Genomic DNA, 15,311 nt, shown 5'->3' on the forward strand with positions numbered 1-15,311 from the left:
ACACATGTTCAAAATTGGAGATGAGGCCGCGGCTCCAGGCCCCCTAGCATGTCTTAGCCGCAGCGCTCAGCCCAGAAATTGTCTTAACTTAACCTAATCCTGAAAATACAAAATAAATATTGTTAATTTTGTTGAAAAATAATATAATGTACAAAATTGAGAGGAGGGGGGGTCCAAAAAGCGTTCTCTAGGACAGACCCTTAATATGAATAATAATAAATGTAATTCTAGGTTCGTAGGGAAAAATATATTAAAATTTAAAAACACATTTTTTGTTGTCTCCAGGTACAAGCTGAAGGACAACATGTTGATGAGGATCCAGGCTGGAGACCCCGTAGCCAGATACTTCGGACTCAAGAGGGGGCAGGTCGTCAAGATTATCAGGTAGGTCAATATCAAGATGCGGTAGATCATCATGATTATTATGTTTGTTATAATCTAGAAAGGCATGTCGATAGCTAAGAATAATTGCTCGTCTCTTAAATTACCATGTACTTTTAGTTTTTATATTTTCAGGTCTTCTGAGACTGCCGGGCGATATATCTCATACAGATTAGTCGTCTGAACCATCAATCAATCAATCAACGATATCTTGAGATTTTTGACGATTAAAAAATTCTTTGATCTTTTCAGATTTCAGTTGAAATATTCCTATTGTACCTGTTTTTTTTTTAGAAAAAATGGCCGGAGTACTTTTTGAAGATATTTTTGATGTCAAGGTAAAATATTTCTTTTTATTAAATAGGTTTAATTTATATCTAGTTTTTTTTCAGTAGAGACAAATATTTTTGATTTACACTTCCAGGTATAAGAAATTAAACTATTGTGGTTATCTCTAAAGTTTTGAAATATTTTTTTCCCATGCTCGGGGTTGTTATTGCAATCTTAATTTATTTCTTAGAATTTTGTTTTTAAGATAAATAATTTCGGATACATTCTCAAATGAGTTAGGCCAATTTTTAAATAATTAATTCTAAGATGGTTTAGGATAATCTTCAAATAATTGATTTTTTTAGATAATTTACGGTAGTATTGAAATGATTTACAATAACTTTCATATAATTTAGGATAGTTAAAATAATTCAGGATGATTCCATAGTATTTAGGATAACTTAGTATTTAGGATAACTTAGTATTTAGGATAACTTAGTATTTAGGATAACTTAGTATTTAGGATAACTTAGTATTTAGGATAACTTAGTATTTAGGATAACTTAGTATTTAGGATAACTTAGTATTTAGGATAACTTTTTAATAATTAAGGATAATTTTTAGATAAATTAAGATATTTCTCATACTAGGATAATTATCAAATAATTAACGATATTTATTTTCAAATAATTAGGATAATTTTTAGATAATTTAGGACGGTTTTAAACAAATTCAGGATGATTTTTAAATAATTGAGAAATTTTCAAATAATTTAGGATATAGATCCCGAGGGGAAGAAGTTTGACCGAACCTCCAGATTACATTGTGAATCAGAATCATTCAAGGAAATCAATTTCATCCGTCTTTAAACTATTAATCAACCTAATAATAAATCGATCAATCAATCAACCAATCAAATATTCTGAAATTAAATTTTTGTGAAAAGTGCATTTTTAAAACATGTTTAAAAATTGCGTCTGTAAAATTATTAGAAAAATATCACACTCCTATTAAATATTTTCAAAGAAATTGATCAATCCTACCAGAGCCTAATTATTTCACTTTCCAACATACTGTCCACGCAAATTCTAGTAATCCTTACAGTTAACAAGATTACCGTTTTTCTGAATAACAACGAGAAGAAGTCTTCAGACTAGATCAAATCTTTCAATTTCCTTTTTCTTGTTTCTTATGTATTGAACATAACTACGCATGTCAATGTTACAAAAGCAATCGCAATTTAATTTACAACCAAGAAAATCTGCATCAAATTCGCAATTAATTTTACAAATTACAAATTTACGTCCTCGGTCCCTTTAACCTTTCAATAATTCTAGTGTTGAGGATAAGATTGTATTGTAGATGGATTTAATCCTGGATGTGAATACCTGGATATATCCGGTAGATCTTGGAGATAAGTTTAGACTCGTCTTAGCCTCAAGTCTTAGGTATATATCAACTCTATCTATCTATCTATCTTTCTATTTCTATCTATCTATCTATATCTATCTATATATCCGGTAGATCTCGGAGATAAGTTTAGACTCGTCTTAGCCTCAAGTCTTAGATAGATAGATATCTATCTATCTATTTATCCATCTATCTATCTATCTTATCTATATTTGTAGAGAGGATGGGTTTGCAGATCAGAGTGACTGGTCCCCCCTGGACTCTGGTCCAAGTCGAGCAGATAGTTTCGAGTATGTAATGTTTGGTAAAATATACAGGTTAGCATTTCTACATTTTTATAGATTTATTCATTTTATTTACTCATTTCTCATTTCTCATTCCTCATTATTTCTCTTGTCATTCATCAATTTATTCATCAATTTTAATATTTATTCATTTCTTTTGTTTGATTAATTCATTTGTTTCATTTGTTCAGTCCTTTTAATCTTTTAATCATTAATTTAAATATTTATTCATTTATTTGACTATTTCCAATCTATTTATTTATTCATTTGTTCATGTGATTGATTCATTTACTTTTTTATTTATTAATTTATTTATTTATTCATTCCATTATTCATTAATTCATTTATTCATTAAATCATTCATTGGATTATTCATTTATTCATTTATTCATTTATTCATTTATTCATTTGTTTGTTTATTCATTTATTCATTTATTCATTTATTCATTTATTCATTTATTCATTTATTCATTTATTCATTTATTCATTTATTCATTTATTCATTTATTAAGGATTGAAGGGGATGATAATGTGCAAGAGGGAACTGGAAGATTAGCAGCATATGTTTCCTACGGAGGTTTACTCATGAGACTACAGGTAACCTTATGTTTTAACTATTTGCTTGATAACATCAAGTATACTGAAGATTGTTCAAATGTCGTCTTCCTTATACACAGGTTGATGTGCCATACTGTATACCAAAGGGACTGTAAGCGTTATTAAACCTCCATGCAAACATGGCAATGCCCGATTCACAATGGGAAAAGCTATGAATGAGATGTCAGTTTTTTTTATCATTTTTAAAACTGACTTTTTCAAATAAGGTTTCTATACTATGATTGACGTGCGCATTTCTTCTGCAGGAAACAATTAGGAATTATCAAAATTAAACCTTTAAAAACGCTGAAATCTTATGCTTACAGTCCCTTTAGAATATTTGAATTCTGTTTAGGGAGATGCGAATAATCTGCACGGGTTTGAGATGGATCAGACGGTTTATCTACTCATGAAGAAACTGGCCTTCTAGTGTACATATTCATGATCCATGTACACAGACTTATGTACACCGCTCTCAGCTCACCCAATAACTAAATTGTATATTTACTTAAGTGTTTTTTTTAAATACTTACAGTTGTACATTCCATGCTATTATGTACAGTATTTGATAAAGGTGTGAGCTGTGTACATGATTTCTCTCAAAAAGTACCTTATTTTGTATTTTTTTTTCTTCAGAAAAATGAATTTTTCGGAACCTATTAAACTGCAGAATAGTCAGGTAAAAAAATCAATTTAAAAACCGGTTTACAAATTTTGTGTGTGTGTGTAATATAAAAAATCATGGAGAATATTATAAAAGTATTATTTTGTCCTTGCCACAGCGCTTGGCTCCCTCTCTTTAGGCTTAACCTGTTCTAGTCCGGAAATTTTCTTAACCCGAAATAGTAGTTTAAGAATTAGTCATTTCAAGATTTGTTATGTGGTCGCAGAGCGTCCCTTAGAGTCTGATTTGATTTAATTTGACTACTGACTAGTAGTCATTTGTCAGTACTAGACACTAGACATGAGTCGCATCCAATTGAAACATTAATATTTTAATCGTATTTACGAATGTTTTTCTCTTTGGACGAAGGATCAGCCCTGACTTCTACGGAATGATTGATTGACCGATTGTTTGTTTGTTTGATTGATTGATTGATTGATTGATTGATTGATTATTTGTTAAATTTATTATGTCTGATTTTTTTAAGTTAAACACTTTTTAACCGAGGATAAAGGAGAGGCCGGTGGGGGGCGGGGGAATAAACATTATTATTGTTTTTAATATTTACCAATTTTTAAAAATTTTATAAAATTTCAAAATGTATTTAGTTAAAATGGTCAGATTGTGGACATCTGCTTGCATCTTCATGTGGTACTAGGTAAGTGTACTGCAGATGGTCTAATGTACTGCAGATAGTCTACTGTAGTTCAGTTAGTCTACTGTACTTCAGATAGTTTACTGTACTGTTGATAGTCTACTGTACTGTTGATAGTCTTCTGTACTGCAGATAGTCTACTGTAATGCAGATAGTCTACTGTACTGCAGATAGTCTACTGTAATGCAGATAGTCTACTGTACTGCAGATAGTCTACTGTACTGCAAATAGTCTACTGTGATGCAGATAGTCTACTGTACTGCAGATAGTCTACTGTACTGTTGATAGTCTACTGTATTGCAGATAGTACACTGTAATGCAGATAGTCTACTGTACTGCAGATAGTCTACTGTATTGCAGATATTCTACTGTATTGCAGATAGTCTACTGTACTGCTGATAGTCTACTGTACTGCAGATAGTCTACTGTACTGCAGATAGTCAACTGTACTGCAGAGTGGAGTTCTAGCGAACTGCAATATTGTTCCTCTAAAACCTCTTAGGAATTAAACTCAAATTCTGATCTTCTAATCTTCGTATCCATACATTCTTATGGTGTACAGTGTACACCTTGATATTTCAATGTTTAACTATTAGATTTAGCAGAGAACCAATATGCAAAGATATAAGGAAAAGAAAATTTGAGGTTTAGACGCGTGTGCAAGTTCACTTTAAGTGAATAAAAAATCCACGAAACAGTTTATTGAAAAGTTAACTTCAAGATGTTTTATTTAAACAACAAACATGAAGTGACGAAATTGCCTATGACCGGTCCTCCTTGTCTACTTAGAATCACTTTCAATAAAACTGTGTACTCCGAGTGTATGTATTAAAAAATTGGTTCTAAAAAGTTCAAGATTTATTTTACAGCATGATGCAAAATTAATATTTAGAACAAGTATATGGGATGCTGCAAGTATAGAAGTACTGGAAGTATTTACTTCTAAGGTATTATTTAATTTATAATTTTTTATGGTAATAATTTAATCTGCGAGCTAAACTCCCCGTTGCACCTTATTAAACTAATTTATATAATGATTATCAAATTATGTTAAAAATTCTCATCTCTTCTATTTTCTGCTATTGGGACAAAAAGAGCAAAAAAGAAAAAAGAAAACAAAAGGAAAGAAAGGCCAAAAAAATGTCAAAAAACAACAAAGTAAAAAAATCGTCCAAAGGAAAAAGTCTTTTTTTTTAATTTGATGAACTCAATATTCGTTTTTATTGATGTTAACATTATCTGCATATAAATGTGATGTATGGGTACTCATAGTTGCTCCCGCCATTTACCCGAACTTGGTCTTAAATTACGAACTCAGAATCTTAAAACCAATCTAAGAACATTCCCAAGGTTCTCCCGAGTTATCCAACCAAAATTTGAGGAAAATCGGTCCAGGGGTTCCTGAGTTATGATCGGACAAACAAACAGATCATAACTTTATGTATATAAATGTAACCTCATGAATGTTATTTAAGAAATCAGAAATTTTGTTATATACTTCGTCAGGATTCCCGGGGTTAATCAAAACTTTAAAAAAGGCAAAACAAAATTTAGCAACTTTCCTGTTTATATTGGTGTTTTTTTAAGAATTCACACACTTTTATGGAAGAGACATTTTTAATCGAGATGGCCATAATTCACATAGAAAGTTTTAGTCCGCGATTGAAGTTCATTGGATGCAAAAAAAAACATAAGACACGGGGAAAATTGTGATTGATAATTGATTGATTGATTAATTGATTGACTGAATTGATTGATTGATTGATATTTATTTTAGGAATGTATTGATTATATTGAGTTTAGTCCAGATAGTAACTTTATACTAGCAGCTAACTACAGGTGAGAATATTTGTTCTACTTTATACTAGATGCTTCATCCCGAGATTCACAATACAAAGTTATGACTTCAATTATTTTAATAAAAACTTTTAATGTTGTTTAATGTTTATTACAGTGGTGGAGTTGTTCATCTATTTTCCATTAACTCCCCGGAATGGAGCGGAAGGTAATTAGAGAAAAACTTGATATATTATAAATGAATTGGAAAGATAGAAAATGTAAAAAGTTTTAGTGTTACATATAGTTAAATATTATGTTAGTATGCCAGGCTTTGGTGCGCAAAATAAAGCAAAGACAGTCTTTAAGACATTGTTTCTCAATCCTAAAGTGATTTATTTTTTTCACTTTGATAATGTTGCAGCTCTGGAGAGTGTAGAGTGTAGAGTGTAGAGATGTAGAGATGTAGAGATGTAGAGATGTAGAGATGTAGAGATGTAGAGATGTAGAGATGTAGAGATGTAGAGATGTAGAGATGTAGAGATGTAGAGATGTAGAGATGTAGAGATGTAGAGATGTAGAGATGTAGAGATGTAGAGATGTAGGGATGTAGGGATGTAGGGATGTAGGGATGTAGGGATGTAGAGATGTAGAGATGTAGAGATGTAGAGATGTAGAGATGTAGAGATGTAGAGATGTAGAGATGTAGAGATGTAGAGATGTAGCGTGTAGCGTGTAGAGGGTTAAGGGAGGAGTGTAGGAGTGTAGGAGTGTAGGAGTGTAGGAGTGTAGGAGGGTAGAGTGTCTAGTGTAGTTGTGTAGGAGTGTAGAGTGTAGAGTCGCCTAATTTCTAGAAAAATGCATTTTACTAAAACAAATCTTTAGATTTAAATTTTATATTTTATTAGGCTAATTCTTGTTTGTAGAATATATGAGGGAATGGGAGGGATACTTAAAGTAGAATGGTCTCAGGACTCTAGGCACATAATTACAACTTCAGGTCAGATATTTTATAAATAATTTCATATGTCGTCTTCAATATTTTGTTACGAAAGCATATAGAAAAATTACAACCTTCTGTGCGTGAGGTAAGCGGGGTTAAAAATTTTAAAAGATTCTTATTTGAAAATCAAAATTAGCTTTTAATATTAAAATATGCGAGGACGAATTTAAAGTATTTGAGCCGCGGCTTAAATTTAAGCAACAGCTCAAATATGATTGATTCCACTTAAAAATATATTCAATTATTTAAGATTTAAGCCGCCGCTCAATTAAACCGGTATTTGGGGGATTTGAGACGCAGCTTCAATTCATTAAATTTGGACACTGAATATCAAAGTAGAATATATTGATTTTTACCATTTTTCTACTTCACACATTTATGTTAAATCATAGTTTTAAGAGGGGGTAGAAGGGATTTTTAGGAGAGAAAAAAATATGTTTATTGTATAGCGTGTTATTCACATTGTACAGGCTGATTTTAAAAGTTGATTTTTTATATGTTCAGTGTTTACCAAAGCAAAACAAGGTACAACAAAATAATAATTTTAATATTTATTAACTCGTTATTACATGACATTTGATACATAAATTGATTATCTACAGCATTGTTAATCTTTATGTGCTGCTGCTTAAGGAGGCTTACAACTTACAAACTTAGAGCCTGGTATTTTTCAACAATTTGACTTTTTTCCATCACATGGAGGAAGAATTTAATATTTAAAAGCTGGAATCGTATTCTACAAGATCTCTTCACAGATCTAGGGTCCTTCAAATTTTTTGAAAAAATTATTTAAGGGCAAAAATAGAGAAATATTTCGTAGTTTTTACACTGTTTATCCTGTTTAAGAGAGCCTTGTTAATGTAATATTTTTTTCTGGATTTAGCCATTATTACTTCGGGATTAATTAAATGTTAGACAGTAACTGTATGTAATTGGGAGATTTTCTTAACATTTAATATTACGGATTTTTCATCCGATTAAGCACGATGCAAAAAAAATCGACATTAAAAAATCACCCTGTACACCTTTCCGTTTTGTAACTTAAATATGTTGAATCAACGCTGATACTTTAAGCTGATTTTGAGAGAAATTCTCTGTAATGGTTAGCATATTAACACAAAATAAACATATCTGCAAGAAAAAAAAAACTAAAATTAAACACAATAAACATTTTAAACCGTCTTTGCACTTAACAATTTATTGTTTATTCATTATATTTTTTATATTTTTAATATCTGATAAAAACTTCTCTTAGGGAAGCGTGAGTTCAACCCTTTAATGCAAAGATGGCAACGCCCGTTCACAACGATATCCTTGAAACCTTTATCTGATTAATAATGTGGAGGATATGGTAGTTTTTCTAATTTTAATTCTGATAATTCCTTCATGATTTTCTGCAGTATAAATATGCAAGTTACTTCTGTTGAGAAACCACAATTGAAGTAGAAATCCATGGGTTGTTTTCTTAGATAGATTTTTTCCACGACAAATGCAGATATTACTGGATTCTCAAAGTAACGTTGTGAATCCTTCATGGCACGCGTTTTTTCAAAAGTTCTTGACTTACCGTTGGGTAAAATGGTTGAAATGGGAAAACTCTGATTCTGACGATCAGCATCTTTGTTTATCATCCGATGTTACTACTTTTTGATAAAATCTGTTGTTTCGTCACAGAGAATTTATTATAACTAGACTTTTAGGGTGCTTCGCACTCATCTTCTATTTAAATTGTGAACATAGTTCTTTTTGGATACAATTGTAAAACAAAAACAACAACAAAATTTCGTGGATTTTATTAATAAATTTCGTGGATTTTATTAATAAATTTAGTGGATTTTTAAAATTAAAGAAAACGAATTTTGTTAGAGGCAAAATTTTTAAAGTTCAATCATCCATAAACCTCCGTTTTAGAATTCATGTGCACTCTCTTAATAGGATAAAAGTTTTGGATTAGTGGGGGAGAGAGCTGGTTGTAGAGATCTAATTAATATTTTAACTACAGGTATTCAATACTAACCATTAAGTGCTATACTCAAATAATAATTAATTATGATATTCATTTATTTTTATTTTGAGAAAATATGTTTAAATTATATTATCCTTGACCATGAATTATGACTGCAACCATGACCATGACCATGACCATGACCATGACCATGACCATGAAAACGACGATGACCTATTGCTGAACCTTATACATGATCCTGTACATTACCATGTACATGACCTTGTATTACCACGTACATCACCACGTACACATGACCTCGTACATGACATTCTACATGACCGTCTACATGATCTTGTACATTATCTTGTACGTGACCTTGTACATGACCTTGTACATGACCTTGTACATGACCTTGTACATGACCTTGTACATGACCTTGTATATGACCTTGTACATGACCTTGTACATGACTTTGTACATGACCTTGTACACGACTTTTTATATGACCTTGTGCATGACCTTGTACATGACCTTGTACATGATCTTGTAAATGATCTTGCACATAATCATGTATATGATCTTATAACTTTGTGCATGACCTTGTACATAATTAGACGACTGGAGCCTGGTAAGGCAGATAGAAGTAGATACTGAGGATTTAAATGGTATTATCTGGAATCCATCAGAGGACAGGTAATAGACACTAAACATGGGGAGGGGGTGGATAGTTGTCTGCCTGCCAGCCTTTTTAGCTGGACTTTACACTAACAGCTGTTCACTAGTAAATGACAGAAGGCCTAACATACAGTATAATGATCAAATATGAAGTACGCTCTTGCCTATACATTTACACTCTATACACTATAACCTCGTTGGTATAATCAATACTGATACTACAGGGGAATTTATACAATTTTGTGAAGTAATGTGTTTTGATCTATGGGATGGGCCCCCGGCAATGAAAAATTGGACATGATTTTTCACCCTTTCTTTTTACACCCTAAATTCATCATTGTCTCCAATTCTACCAGAGAAAAAAAAAATAGCTTTTTTGCAGATTTTGCTGTTGCAACCTTAGATTTCTAACTTTTGAAATCCTTGCCGGCCATATTCCGTCTCTAAAATGATTTGCGGTCCTTCAAAAAAATTTTCCTGATTAATTTAATCATTTAGATGTTTATTGGATACCAACAAGCTAGCAGGCATAGCAAATAGAAATTCATATTTTTATTCTAAGATTTTGGGGGTGCCTTTGTGTCCCATTTAAAAAAAATTTTATGCTTTTGTTTGTTGCTTTCCATGACACCAATTTTTCTTTCTACTTCAAAAACCTATTTTTTGTTGCAGATTTTCTTGTTTCCATACCAAGATTTTTAAAATCGAAATTCTTTTTTTAAATTTTTTTTTTATTTTGTCTTTATTTTGGCCAGCCTTACCTTCTATAAGATGTGCGGTCCCAAATTCAATCGTTTAATCGTTAAGATGTTTATTGGATTAAACACCCCAGCAACATTTATTTAGATAGACAAATTTCGAAAGACGCTCTCAAATATATTTTTTAATCTTTAAAATGACAAGAAGAAAATCAGGTTCCTTATCTTTAGAAATATATTAATAAGTACATTTTTGTTTACTATTTATTTATCTACAGGGTGTCCCAAAAAACATGGGAATTCAGTGACGAATTCGATATCGTCTTTACAAATAATTCAATAATTCTTTGATTTAGTATAGTGATACCTACTGAGAAAGCTGTAATCTGTAAGAGTTTCGTCTGAATCTTTATATCTGCTTATCCTAAAAAGCATTTTCTACCTATCTACTTATCTGTATATCTGCTTATCCAAAACAGCATTTTCTACCTATCTACTTATCTGTATATCTGCCTATCTATATATAATCAGGAGCGGATACAGGGGGGGGCGGAATGACCTTTTCCTATTTATTATTGTCTTTCTAGCATTTTCTATCTATCTAATCTATGGTGTATTTTTATTATTCATGATTATTTTATCAATCTATCTATCCCTTTTAGTATTCTATCTGTCTATCTATCCTTCTAGTGTTTAATCTATCTCACTATCTATTTATCTATCTAGTATTCTATCTATCTATCTATCTATCCTTCTGGTATTCTATCTATCTATCTATCTTTCTACTTCTTTATCTTTGTATCAAGAATAGTTTAGTTAAGTTTGCAGTGTCAACTAGAACTTTGTAATACTTCATTGGAATCTTGAAAATTATTCAATTCATGAATTTATTTTTATATTTGAACAACCCCCCTCCCGGCCCCTTTAGTAAATTTTAGCTAAGTAATATAACTCTAGTTTCTTATATCCTACAAGATAGTAGCTTCTAGTCAGTTAATTATTTGTCTGTCAGTCTATTTGTCTGTCTGTTTATGCACATTTTGGATATTGGAATATTGGAATGATTGTTCTCTCCGTTATTTATGTTTATAAATTGTCGCCATTGATTTTGCAATTGCTTGGGATCCATTTTATTTTGATGCGGATCTGGATCCAGGATCCGCCCGGGAAATGATGGATCTGGATCCTATACCGGATCCGAACCCAGGTTCTGAACATGTCTTCAAGATGTATTGGTCAATTTAAACAATTGAAAAATTGAAATGATTGTTCTCTCCGTTATTTATGTTTATAAATTGTCGCCATTGATTTTGCAATTGCTTGGGATCCATTTTATTTTGATTTTGATCTGGATCCAGGATCCGCCCGGGAAATGATGGATCTGGATCCTATACCGGATCTGAACCCAGGTTCTGAACATGTCTTCAAGATGTATTGGTCAATTTAAACAATTGAAAAATTGAAAGGGAAAAATCTTTTTTTTGCTTATTTTCATGCTGAAACTTTAATAGATTAGAACGTTTTTATTAATCTCTCCTTATAGTTAACAGTTGATATTTATATTTGTGCGGATCCGGATCCAGGAACCAATTAATTTTTAAAATATATTTTTTCAGTTTTGTAATATGGGATACACCACTGAACTACAGGATACAGGTAGTATTTTAGAAATTCAATTTGTGTTTAAATATGGAAGCCCCGGATCAAATAATAAGAACCTGACTTTAATTTTTAACAGGGAGACTTAGAAAAACCTATTCAGTCCAACCATGTTTTTACAAAAACTAGGTTTTTAGGACGCTTCGCGTCCATCTTCTTTTTCAACTTTTAAAAGTGGCTTTATCTGTGAGCATCTTCTCTTTGTACAGTATAAAACAAAAACAAAAAAAGTTTGCGGATTTCATATTTTTATATCGTGCATTTTAAAATTTTATAAAAATAAAAAACTTTTTAACACAAATTAAATAATTTTGATCATTCATAAACCTTCCCTGGGGTCACTTGAGGTCCCACTCAAAATTTGGGCCCGATCGGTTCAGCCGTTTTGACGTTTATTGGTAGAAACATACAGATAGACAAGCTAAATTAATATATAGATGTTGTGTTCGGTTTTGTTTCTCCTTAAAACATTTTAACTTTGAAAACAATTGGTTTTGGGAATATTTCGTTTTTCTTGAATTCCATAATTGATTTATATTCGTAGGTTTACAGTGTTGACGGGAGACTTCAACTTGACTATTCAGCTTATCAACATCAGCTGGGAGTCAAACAAGCTAGGTAGTTTATATAGTAGCTGGGGGTTAAACAAGCTAGGTAGTTTATATAATAGCTGGGGGTCAAACAAGCTAGGTAGTTTATAAAATAGCTGGGGGTCAAACAAGCTAGGTAGTTTATATAATAGCTGGGGTTCAAACAAGCTAGGTAGTTTATATAATATCTGGGGGATCAAACAAGTTAGGTAGTTTATATAATAGCTGGGGGTCAAACAAGTTAGGTAGTTTATATAATAGCTGGGGCTCAAACAAGCTAGGTAGTTTATATAATAGCTGGAGGTCAAACAAGCTAGGTAGTTTATATAAAAGCCGGGGGTCAAACAAGTTAGGTAGTTTATATAATAACTGGGGCTCAAACAAGCTAGGTAGTTTATTTAACAGGTGGGGGTCAAACAAGCTAGGTAGTATATATTTTAGCTGGGGGTCAAACAAGCTAGGTAGTTTATAAAATAGCTGGGGGTCAAACAAGCTAGGTAGTATATATTTTAGCTGGAAAAGCTAAGTAATTTATTTTGTAACAGGGGGGCAAACAGGCTAGGTAGTTTGTAAGAGCATAGGATGTTTTAAATTCTTTTGTTACAATTTGATTTTTTAGGTTTACTAAAAATGGGGAACTGTTTGCAGTTGGAAGTTATGATAACAAAATACGAATATTCAACACTTCAGGGAATCATAGTTTTACATTTTAAGATAAAATATAGAGTTTAAACCCATAGAAAGGATACATTTATTGTTTGGGTTTTGAAAAATTTGGGGGCGGGGAGTATTTTTTTACTCCTCTCCCACCAGAAGTTAAATATCCTCATCTACTCTCCACTAAAACCTAGAATTCATTCGGTGAGAGTACTGCAGTAACCACCGACAGTGTGTAACGTCATAATGAAACGAACAATAGAAAAATGTTCTGGACTAAATGCAACATTTGATTTGATGTTAATTCTTTTTTTAATATTTTTATTTTCACCAATGTTTTAAACAAAACAATTATCGTAATTCATTGAAACAGATTCACACGGACTTAGTAATATTTTAAGTTTGAACATTTCAAAGTATTTCAATGTTTGAAATAGTAAAACTGTTCAGCTTGGACACTTGTACATGAAATTGATCACTTCCACGCGCTACACGAAGGTACGGTACAGGAAAGTAACAATATATATTTTATATATAAAACATGGTGTTCTTCAACAAGAGGGGGAGACGGTTTCTGCCCCCCCCCCCNCATCCCCCCCGGTCTTTGGTCATTCTTGTTTTTGTGATAGTTACCGACTTCTCCTGAAATTAGCCTTTTAGTTTGCATAACAAAACGAATTTTTGATAATTTCTTAAAGAAAATATTATCATAACACAGAAAAATTCATCTCTTTCAGTTTCTTTCTGATAAAATATTGTTTTTAAATAACGTTGCTTTTTCGAATTGCAAGTTACTCGACACTCGACACGACGCTTGAGCCCAAATGTTTATATTTTTTTTCAAAATATTTAGGAAAATATAATGCTTTACAAAAACGCTAAACATTTTCGTATCTTTCTTATTTTAAAAAATTTTTTTAACACATTTTACAAGTTACTTAAAGCTTTTTAATTTTTCAGGCAAAATTAATTTTTTTGTAATTTATTAATTTTCTATGGGAGCTATTCACACAAAATTTAAGACTATTTACAGTATTTACAAAAACACTGAACATTTATTTTTTTGTCTTTCTTGATCTGGTGAAGTCTTCCAAATCCCCTGAGATCATGTTCCTGGTCCTCTGATTTAACAGCTGGTAGTACAGTCCGTTCCTGTTCACAGTCTCGTACAGCTGTCCTTTCTGCCTCCTGGAACCACGCTGCCGACTACTGCTGGGAGCAGGTTTGCTGCTCTTCTCCTGATCTTTAGCTGCTGCAGTTTCCTCTCCGTTGATCACTTCAATATTAGAAGCATCAACAGCATCTACAGGTTGAAGAAAGTTCTCGACCTTGATAGGCTCTAGCAAGGACGACTCGAGCTCCAAGGCCTCGATACACTCCTCGATGTGGTTGTCCTCTTCCACCGTGATGTTGTTCTTGGTGCTGGTGGCGTTGAACCAAGGTCCCCCCAGCTCTGTAGGAAGAGTACTAAGATCAGCAGTGTAAACATCCTCCTCTCCAGTCTCGTAGCTGTCAGACAACTCCTGATAAATAAACTGTTAAAATAGAACTTGCGGCTTCTCTACTTAATTGACGATAATTTCCTCATTGTAAAGGGTATTTGTAACTCTTTAGAGACTGGACGTAATTTCCTGTGGCCCTTCTTTTATAGAATGGCATGGGAATTTGCAAATTTCTGCTAAAAATATTGAGGATTTTGTAGAAAACTTAACACTTTTAAGCTAGAAAAACGAAGATATATTTAACATTATTGATCAGATAAAGGTTTCAAGAACAACTTTGTGAATCTATGTAAACAACTTTGAACAATTTTTACAATGATAACTAACACTACCTGGATAAGACGGAAGATAGGATCCCAAAGATCGTCTTTTTTAAGAAAAGTCACCATTTTTCCTTGTTGTTGTGATATAAAATGTTGTATTTGAACTGAAGATGATATGTCCCTCCTGGTTTATATATTCAACAAAACTGACCGCTGCTACTCGCTAGGGGCTGGGGCTGGTCAAGTGGAGACCCCGGCCCCCCGCCCCCTCCCCTGTCA

The 15,311-nt window shown here is 32.3% G+C and overlaps 4 protein-coding genes and 1 long non-coding RNA gene across 5 annotated transcripts in view; 4 read left to right on the forward strand and 1 right to left on the reverse strand.

The window, feature by feature from the left end:
- LOC111708934 (DNA-directed RNA polymerases I, II, and III subunit RPABC1) overlaps positions 1 to 681 on the forward strand; it is a 5,116-nt gene extending 4,435 nt beyond the window's left edge. The window contains exons 7-8 of the mRNA XM_023482449.1: positions 286 to 384; positions 517 to 681. Coding sequence (XP_023338217.1) covers positions 286 to 384; positions 517 to 565 — 148 coding nt within the window. The 3' untranslated portion in view covers positions 566 to 681. The remainder of the gene's footprint in view (positions 1 to 285; positions 385 to 516) is intronic.
- LOC111708935 (DNA-directed RNA polymerases I, II, and III subunit RPABC3) lies at positions 631 to 3,583 on the forward strand. Its single transcript, XM_023482450.1, has 6 exons — positions 631 to 719; positions 1,428 to 1,496; positions 2,014 to 2,099; positions 2,280 to 2,378; positions 2,858 to 2,942; positions 3,298 to 3,583. Exons 1-6 carry the CDS (start codon positions 681 to 683, stop codon positions 3,370 to 3,372), a joined length of 453 nt encoding a protein of 150 aa, XP_023338218.1. The 5' UTR covers positions 631 to 680; the 3' UTR covers positions 3,373 to 3,583.
- On the forward strand, positions 3,523 to 7,057 carry LOC111708940 (WD repeat-containing protein WRAP73-like). Its single transcript, XM_023482454.1, has 6 exons — positions 3,523 to 3,621; positions 4,215 to 4,264; positions 5,154 to 5,208; positions 6,039 to 6,100; positions 6,216 to 6,266; positions 6,964 to 7,057. Exons 1-6 carry the CDS (start codon positions 3,532 to 3,534, stop codon positions 7,055 to 7,057), a joined length of 402 nt encoding a protein of 133 aa, XP_023338222.1. The 5' UTR covers positions 3,523 to 3,531.
- A 1,882-nt stretch (positions 7,058 to 8,939) lies between these two features.
- On the forward strand, positions 8,940 to 13,272 carry LOC111708937 (uncharacterized). The gene is made up of 5 exons (XR_002766761.1): positions 8,940 to 9,042; positions 9,603 to 9,681; positions 11,978 to 12,017; positions 12,565 to 12,638; positions 13,230 to 13,272. It is a non-coding gene; the product is annotated as an uncharacterized LOC111708937 (long non-coding RNA).
- Positions 13,273 to 14,227: 955 nt separating this feature from the next.
- LOC111708942 (uncharacterized) lies at positions 14,228 to 15,290 on the reverse strand. Its single transcript, XM_023482455.1, has 2 exons — positions 15,102 to 15,290; positions 14,228 to 14,790 (listed from the first exon to the last, which is right to left on the reverse strand). Exons 1-2 carry the CDS (start codon positions 15,156 to 15,158, stop codon positions 14,323 to 14,325), a joined length of 525 nt encoding a protein of 174 aa, XP_023338223.1. The 5' UTR covers positions 15,159 to 15,290; the 3' UTR covers positions 14,228 to 14,322.
- Between the last annotated feature and the right edge of the window lie 21 nt (positions 15,291 to 15,311).

The sequence above is a fragment of the Eurytemora carolleeae genome, unplaced genomic scaffold (genome assembly GCF_000591075.1).
Source record: "Eurytemora carolleeae unplaced genomic scaffold, Eaff_2.0 scaffold919, whole genome shotgun sequence".
NCBI classification, from domain to species: Eukaryota; Metazoa; Arthropoda; class Copepoda; order Calanoida; family Temoridae; genus Eurytemora; species Eurytemora carolleeae.